At 32.8% G+C, this 8586-nt stretch overlaps 1 protein-coding gene across 2 annotated transcripts; it reads right to left on the bottom strand.

Annotated features, from left to right (window-relative positions):
- Positions 1–4142: 4142 nt before the first annotated feature.
- On the bottom strand, positions 4143–8586 carry LOC112703530 (NADH kinase). 2 transcript variants are annotated; one of them, XM_025755009.3, is made up of 5 exons: positions 7960–8586; positions 7153–7398; positions 5652–5732; positions 5227–5378; positions 4143–5063 (listed from the first exon to the last, which is right to left on the bottom strand). In XM_025755009.3, exons 1-5 carry the CDS (start codon positions 8035–8037, stop codon positions 4688–4690), a joined length of 933 nt encoding a protein of 310 aa, XP_025610794.1. In that variant the 5' UTR covers positions 8038–8586; the 3' UTR covers positions 4143–4687. The 2 variants fall into 2 exon arrangements, with proteins under 2 accessions (XP_025610794.1, XP_025610795.1); XM_025755010.3 differs by having other exon boundaries at positions 4143–5018.

Genomic DNA, 8586 nt, shown 5'->3' with positions numbered 1-8586 from the left:
TTCATTTATGTTATGCACAGTTCAAAACTTTTCCTCCTCACTTTTTAATGTTTCTTTACTAGGGAGAGAAGGAGGAAAAAGTAACAAAAAAATGACGATAAGGAGAAAATACGTGAAGAAAAAAGAACGCGCAAAAAAAGGAGGAGAATGAAAAAGAGGAGGAGTGTAAAAAAGAAGATGAAGAAGAAGGCGACGCTCCATGTGTCGTGAGAAGAAGAAGAAGAAGCGCGGAGGAGAAGAGAAGAAAAAGAAGAGAAGAAGTATAAGAAAAGAAGAAAGCAGAAAAACACACGTGACCTAAAATTGCTTGGATGAACTTGAATGCCAAAATTATTTGGATGTAAAAAATTTTTTTATATAATACTACACAATGAATTCTAATTTCTAATGTTAGAAAATAGAAATAGAAACCACTTAGTTGTCAACAAAAAAAATAGAAACCACTTAATGATGAAACCGAATATAAGGATTTGTACATTGAATCCAGGAGAGATCGATTAATTTCGCTTTAATGAGAATAGAAATGTAGTATTAGGCGGTGATACGGAGATTTGGAGGGATATCATTGGTGTGAATTATGGAGGAGGAACCAAGATCTCTCATGTCTCCTCTCTCATTAATAAAATGATGTTCTATATTTACTTTACCTTTTGGACTCGGGAAACTATTATTAATGGCAGAGAGTCAAGAAGGTGCCATGAATTTTCTCATTGCGTACAAATGTTCTATATTCTAATTAAAGTGTGTGCTTGTTGGCACGGGCTAACCCGAACTTGGTTCTAACATTTTATCGATTTATTTAAAAAATTTGAATTTGATACTGAATTGATTTAAAATAAATCCGGTTAAACCCAAAATTTTGAAAATTAAATTATTAATCAAACGGATAGAATTAAATATTTAAATTAAAAGTTCGATGGAATTTCAGATATAATAAAATAATATATTTATATAAAAAATATATTTTTAAATTAGTGTTTATTATTTTAAATTAATTAATTATTAAAAATAAAGCCATTTTGACCTGTTTATCGATTCTTTAATCGATTTTTCTAATTTATTTTACCAATTCATTAACAATTAATATTTATCCTAAAAAGAATAAGTTTGATTGTCGATTTTTGGTTAATCTAGTTGAATTAGTCAATTCAATCCGATTCTCAAAACTATTGTTAAATCAGGTCAACTCGACATATATTTATTATATATAATTTTATACCATAAATTAATAAGGTATGACCTTTGAATGTTAAATTTAATAAATACTATATAAAAATATTATATAATTGTATTAGTATTATATAATATAAAAAATATTAATTAAACTATTAAAGTATGAAAATATAATATTTTATTATTAATTTCGTTATAAAATATGTATTTTTATTGTTTTGATCGGATTAGGTCGAGTCAAAACATCATTCAAACTCAACCCAAAATCGACACCATGTAAACATAAAAAATTTGAACCCAGCGAAATATATTTGGAGTTCAGATTGAGTTTCGAGTCGAATGGGATCGGTCTTGCGCAGAGTTTGATTTTATCATGGCATATATAGTGCTAGATGTTGAGCTTCATATTATTACAGTTGGAATACTTGAATGTTGGTCTCTTTAATCATGATTCACTGTAACAATACGGTTATTTATAATATGAAAAATGTTATACGTAAATATTCTATCAAATTATTGAAAGAGAATGGTACTTAAATTTATGCATATTTTATAAATTGAATGTAAGTCTAAAATGGTCAACAGAGTTATTAGTCTATGATATAGCGTGGATAACAAACTGCTTTCCTTTCACTCTATATTTCTGAAAAAATTGCCCCCATTATTTTTCTTCATGTTTCTTTGATGAGTGAGTGAGAATACATATTCCACTGATTTTGTGAAATGTTTTCAGTTATGCAAGCAAAATGAGATGGCATAGTGTTAAGTTATATGCATTTATGAAGTGTTGTCCCTTAAAGAAAATGGAATAAGGGTTGAGAGTGATCTCCAAGGCGTGAAGTGAGGCCCCATGGATTAGGCAAAAGCAGGGGAAATGAAAATGAGTTTCTGGCATTAGTGGGATATTTTGTAGCATGAGATGAGATACACCATAGTTTTAGGCAAAAGGGAGGGAAATAACAGTTGTTCAAAAGTTGAATCTCAACGAATGGAGTGTATTGGATCAAGACATGGATATTTTTCTTACATTGATTGTGAAAATTCAATCAATCTTTAGATGGTTAAATCAATATAAACATATTTTGTACCACAAAAAGAAGAAACAAGTTAAATCAATTGTATTTTAAAAAATCAATAGAGGTTGTGTTAGGTCTAACAATAGAGGCTACAATGAGATGAATCATGATTCACCCTTAGAATGGTACTTGTGTTTAGTGTTCAATTGTGCTTTTTATAAGGTTACTTCTAATAAAAATTATTTAGTATAAAAGATGTCTCATAAAAATTGATAAAGACTAAATTTATGAATCTAAACTAAATTTAAATCTTAATTTGAAGAACTTGTATTTAGTATTAGAGTGTATCTTGAATAATTTTTTTAATGAAAAATATTTGAAAGAATAAAAAAGATTACTAAAATATTTTTTTTTCAATTTTTACTTTCGTTTTATGATATTCTATTTTACTATGCACCAAAAAATTTTATATTTTATTCTAAAACCATATGGATTGAGAAAATTAAAATATATAGGGAAAACATAGTGGAGAGAGAGAGAGAGAGAGAGAGAGAGAGAGAGAGAGAGAGAGAGAGAGAGAGAGAGAGAGAGAGAGAGAGAGAGAGAGAGAGAGTAGATTTTGGGAGATCAAGATTTCTTTTTCATTTTTTTCTATGAATGGAAAGTTCCATTATAAACACTTATTGCTAAATAAAAATTAAAAAATATTGCGTGCTTTGTCAACTAGAAAATAACACTATTTTATTGTATATAAATAGCTGAGATTTGAATAATCATTGGGTAATAATATAAAAACTATTTTTTAAATTTTCAAATGAACTAGATATATATTTTTACAAAACAAATAATTTATTTTGAAATATAACTTGAAATCAGATGGTGATTTTGGACATTGACATGGGTCCAAACGCCTTGTGTGTGTCGTCGATGTCTTCGCTTGGACGATAATAAAAAATACCTATAAGAAATTTTAATGTTTAAGTTAGCAAGAGTTTTAATAATTTTTTTACATAATTAGATTAAAAAAATACCTAAATATTGACATATTTATAAAATTATAGATGTGACCAAATTATTCTTTGAGAATAACTTTAGATGGTGGTAGATAATTACTTTCTTTACTACATGAGATTATGAGAAGTTATTCCCTTATGGGGTGGTTATCACAACCGAAATATACCTGCTCCCCAAATATGGTAAAATGCAGGCGGTGAGAACTCGTATTTTAATTGGTTCGACCCATATGGATGAGGTCAAACGGCTTGAACTCATTACTTTTGAGCCAAGTTATAAGGTGGCGACCAATTTGAGAGTTGGTCGTCACTCAGTAGATTCTTGGATTAAACGATTTTCATCCCAAATATAAACATTATTATTTCTAATGGCAAATTATTTTCTAAGCACATTAACATTTAAAAAAATGAAATTATTTTTATTTTTACCAATTTAGATTATTTTAGTAGTTAAACTCATTGTCCAACTCTTTAAATAAAATTTCGATCTGCGTTAGATTAGTTTCTAACCTGCTAAGTTAGGAGATACTCTAAGGGAAAAAATTTTCTTTTGTTACCATAAACAAAAATAGTGTTTGTCTCTAATCAAAGCAAGCTTCTTTGTTTTGTTTTAGGCTTAAAATTCTTTGGGCCACCTAACGTTATCTTGGGCTAAGCTTCTGTTTCATTTCAGTATCAATTTTGGCATTTGTGGCCAGAGAAGCTTCGCATCCTGGCATGTAGGTTGCCTCTGAGAAGAACCAAACTGGGTTCCTATGTGTGTCTCAGTATGTAGAGTGAGTGATTTATTATCCGAAATAAATAAATAAATAAATAAAAATTGGCATTTGAATTATGCTAATCAAGGCAACAGTATGCAAATAATTAAATCAGAAAAAAATTATCACCAGAAAATGCTGTTAAACTTAAATAAGTTTTAAACAACACATGCAAACATATATTGATAGATGTAAACCATTACTTCATTAGAGAACCAAAATTTTATCTGAACTTTAAACTGTATCTAACCATTGAAAAAGCATGTAAGAAAAAATTACAGGCATAGCATACAATCAAACCAATAGGGGACTGGCATATTTGCTCATCTAATGGATTCCAAAAGCAGTGTTTCTGGTCCTAGACTCTTAGCACCAAAATATTATAGACCAATTCAATATCTTAAAGGCCTGTTATTTCTCATTGTGCCACAAGGTGGGGTGTGTGTACAAGTGTATAACTAAAATCTTTGTTCCTCCAAAAAGACTGGTATATCTGATGAACCTCAAAACTCCCCCCTCAAGAAAATACTCCCCATTGGGCCATTAGAGCTTATCAGGTGATATATTCAATTATACATCAAGAAACTTTTTCATCTTCGGGGCACGGATACGCGGATGAGATTCTAAGTTGCATTTCTAGCACAACCATTATGAGGGAATGGGATGTTGCTCTGTCCTCTGACATTAGCATACCCTTCTGCTGATGACAGCATGTTGTGAATTAACTTCAAGTATTTTTCAATTGTAACAGTTGATGAGGCAAGAAAATTTTCAGAACTGGTGCTTTAGAAGATATCTGAATGAAATCCCCATTCTTTATGGAATAATTGACATGAGAACCATCAATATATATCACACCTCTTCTACTAGACCATGTAGTGTCCATTTTCTGGTCATGTTCAACCAATCCATGCATGAAATCGGACAAAGCCCCATGTGAAATCGGCTCCCTTACCATATACTGAAGATCCTGTGATAAAATGTGCATTGGAAATCCTCCGGCCGAATGCATTGCTGCTGTTGAACCGGCAGCCGTTGAGACTCTTAGACCACTTGATCTACAGTTAACTCGTGGTGAACAGAACTGATCGTCCATTTTTATACTGCAAATATACATGCGTAATTGACTTCTTTTGGCTTTTTTTAATTATTCTCTTTCCATCCCCCCACCCCCCCCACCCCTTCTTTTTTTTATCGTTTCTTGGGGATGGGAGCCAAAGAATTAATGCTTTGAGATTAGAATAAGGAAGTAAATACAAGCTTTACCTGAAAGAGAACCTAGAAAGTGATGCCGGACAAGGATGCGCAACCAAGATATCATTCAGAGCAAAAGTTGATAACTGATGTGCATTCACAGATGTCATTATCCTCGTTAACTTGGAAGGAACAATTTGACCTTCAAGTATACCGTCTAAAACCTGAATTTTTTAACAATGAACTCAGAAGCAGCTAAGATGATTATATCTATTGTTTCATGGTGAATTGAAACTGATGGAATGATGGAGGTGGCCAGAAGAAAAATTGAAGTTTATAGTTCTTTCCTCTGATAGATTGATTTGCATTGAAGCAGTTCATCAATAAAGGATCATTTCATCATTATCTAATATGACAATAGAATCATCAAAAGGAACAGAAAGGAAGAAAAAAAACATTGCGCTAGTATTTTACTCCAAAGGTATAGCTAATCTTACTTGTTCAAAGTTTTCAACAGTTGCAGCGCAAAGATGGCCAGTGCTTCTGGTAGCGTCAAACTCACTGCTGAACTTTTCCACCTATTGTAAGTGAAATATGACCAAAATATATTAAGTTTTGGAGTCAAAGTTCGTAAATTTTCATGTGACAAAATGAGTGCATTAATTTTAGTGTTTTGTTAACTATTTACAAATTGTAAGAATGAAAGAAGAAACTTGGAAATTGAATCTTGAAGAGCTCTATTGTACATGAATGCTGGAGCAAACCTAATGTCAAGGCATCTACTGCAACTTTGTATCATTTTGTGTGTCAATGATGGACCAATACCAGATCATCCACTACAAACTAATCTTGTTTCTACATACATGCTCCATACTCTAAATAACTAACTTCATAAATTAGGTCATTCTTGGATAGACCTAGGAGCTAGAACAATCCAGAGAGGGTAAAAAAGAGAAAACATCAACCTCAAGTGGATTGGAAACTTCATTTTGTCAAATTGCAAACAATGAGGTGTTGGAATTTGCTAATTTCGTCTTCTCTTTCTCTTGTTTTCACTTTTCTTTAACAATGTACAACTTAATTTCCATAGCTAGGATGAAGATGGTGAATTGATGATATTACTTTGATTTTTTTTTTTCACTTAATGCAAATTTCTATTTCCATTAATTGAGTGTTTATCATAATTCTTCACACTCCTGTGAAATGGCCACTAAAAAGTTTATCTACAGTTCACATATAGAATTGTGAAATTCGTATATGTGCTTGTTTATATGATGACCACCATAATTTGACAGTTATCCTGGAGTAGATGATGATTATGTGGTTGTTGGAAATTTCCTTGATACTTGATAAAGCTTTTCTAGATGAAATATGGTTAAGGGATTAGAGAGTTTCATTTAGCTAAAAGAGAACTAACATACCAAAGAATCAGGTGTTACATAAATTAGGGAAATTAACCATCAATTATGAAATAGAACTTGACTAATTAGGAATTCATCATTTCATTAGAAAGTTATTGGAACCCTAGCTCTCTTTGAAATTTGCCTACTTTTCTAGTTCTTAGCTTTTCATGTTTATTAAAGAACCAAAAATATATAATCAAACTTTTGTTTTTCTAGTAATTTTATTAATTTTCACTAAAGCCTCCTTTAATCCTAAGTTTTCATAGTCTAATCAGTATCAAGGTAGTGTATTTGGTAATTGCCTAACTGGTGACCAAAATCCTTGTGAGACAATATTTTCTCACTTCTATATTACTTGTACAATTGGTATACTTGCGGTGAGCAAACATCAATATGTATAATTCAAAAGCCAATATATCAATATTAGAACATGGTGAAGACTCACGTGTAGCTGTTTTAATGTGAAGTAAATAGTTGAAAACCATTAGATGATTTGACGTGTTTGACTAAATTGTCATCTAACAGTTCTTGACTACTAACTTCATATAAAAATTGCATGTGATTCCACCTTAAAACAAACTACATGTACATTAACCTCATCAATCCGTGTAGGGTCAGAATTCACTCCAAGAACAGGAATTGTGTCATCCATATAATGACTGGCCTCCAAAAGGGTTCCATCACCACCAACTGTAACAACCATGTCCACATCTTTAATAGGCTCAGACAAATTATTGCGGAGCACAGCTTTCCATTGCACTGACTTTTTCTTTACAATTGCTTGACAGAAGTTTACGGCTTCATGGTGCATCTTATGCCTACTATCCAAGAAATGTAAGACCTGCAATTTTTACCAATAAGATTCAAATTGTGCAAGCAACTGTTACAGTTAAGCCTAATAGTATGTATCCAAGTTGAATGTTATAGACAAAACCCCTTGATTTATCATGTCTACACTGACCTCCCTAATCTCAAATTTACAAATAAGGTATGCTCCAGCCTTTATAAATACAACTATACAAGGATATCAAGTGCCATATAACTTAAATCTCATGGTGCCACTTTCATATATAAAGGGATGCCATGTTAATATCCTTTTAAGTGGTCAGTGCAATTTACTCTAAAGGAATATACATACTATCCCAAAGTGACGATTTTGACTCGAACTAAACACAACCACAGTCTGGCATTTTATCAAGCACAATGCGTGCACCAGGGAAATTGCAGAGCCAAACCTCCAACCGTATATTCTCAAAAGGCTCAACGGCCATCAAAGAAAATAGAAAAACAGGAATGATGTCAAAGAGATTAAACATCATGGATAAGCGAATACACACACACACACACACACAGAGAGAGAGAGAGAGAGAGAGAGAGAGAGAGAGAGAGCATAGGATTTTACCTGAGGGTGAGTTTGGGAAGGTGGTGGTGCAGATACGTTGAAGGGTTTCAACAGTAATAGCAATCTCTTCATTGCCATTTCCTTTGTTCTCACGACAAAGAAAGTGTTGAGCTATTCAGTTAATTTGCAGAGCAGAAAAATAAGCGTGGCAGGGGAGTTCATTTGACATGAATATCGAGTTATATATATCAACAACCCCTTATGAGCAGAAGAGGGATGGACAAAGCTCACGTGGATGGCTCTGTCTTTCAATCGGGCAGCTTGGGTGCGTGTGGTGGTCTCCTCCGTACCTGTGCCATAAATCTCAAACTTCACGGCTTTTTCTTGCAGCCACGTATTTCGAGAAGCTAATTTCAGTGCCGATGTACTTGCGAAGCGTGCTCAAAGCATCACACAAGCCATCATCTTCTTCGACTTGAGAGGGACGAAGTTCGTCCGTGTTGCGGCGGTTTAGTTATCTTTTGTTTGTTGGGCCGTTGGCCCCGTTTCATATAAAATCCATACATTAGCTATAATTAATACTCTAGTGAAATTGGCCTTTGGGCTTCGGCCCCCATGTTCTTGACTTGCTTTAACGGGTGAAATGAAACAAGTAAATGTGGTGGCCGAGGCATTGCACCAATGGCC

Source organism: Arachis hypogaea, chromosome 7 (genome assembly GCF_003086295.3).
Source record: "Arachis hypogaea cultivar Tifrunner chromosome 7, arahy.Tifrunner.gnm2.J5K5, whole genome shotgun sequence".
NCBI lineage: Eukaryota > Viridiplantae > Streptophyta > Magnoliopsida > Fabales > Fabaceae > Arachis > Arachis hypogaea.
The sequence above is the reverse complement of the archived record's forward strand: the minus strand, read 5'-3'. Positions and strand labels throughout refer to the sequence as shown.

What these genes read in the sequence shown, in the direction of transcription:
- LOC112703530 (XM_025755009.3), bottom strand. Translation starts at nt 8,037, where the DNA reads ATGGCAATGAAGAGATTGCTATTACTGTTGAAACCCTTCAACGTATCT. An exon ending in ACCCTACACGGATTGATGAG is followed by an intron (nt 5,733 to 7,152) that starts GTTAATGTACAT and finishes CACTTACAATAG; the next exon opens with GTGGAAAAGTTCAGCAGTGA. An exon ending in CTTTCTAGGTTCTCTTTCAG is followed by an intron (nt 5,064 to 5,226) that starts GTAAAGCTTGTA and finishes GTATATTTGCAG; the next exon opens with TATAAAAATGGACGATCAGT.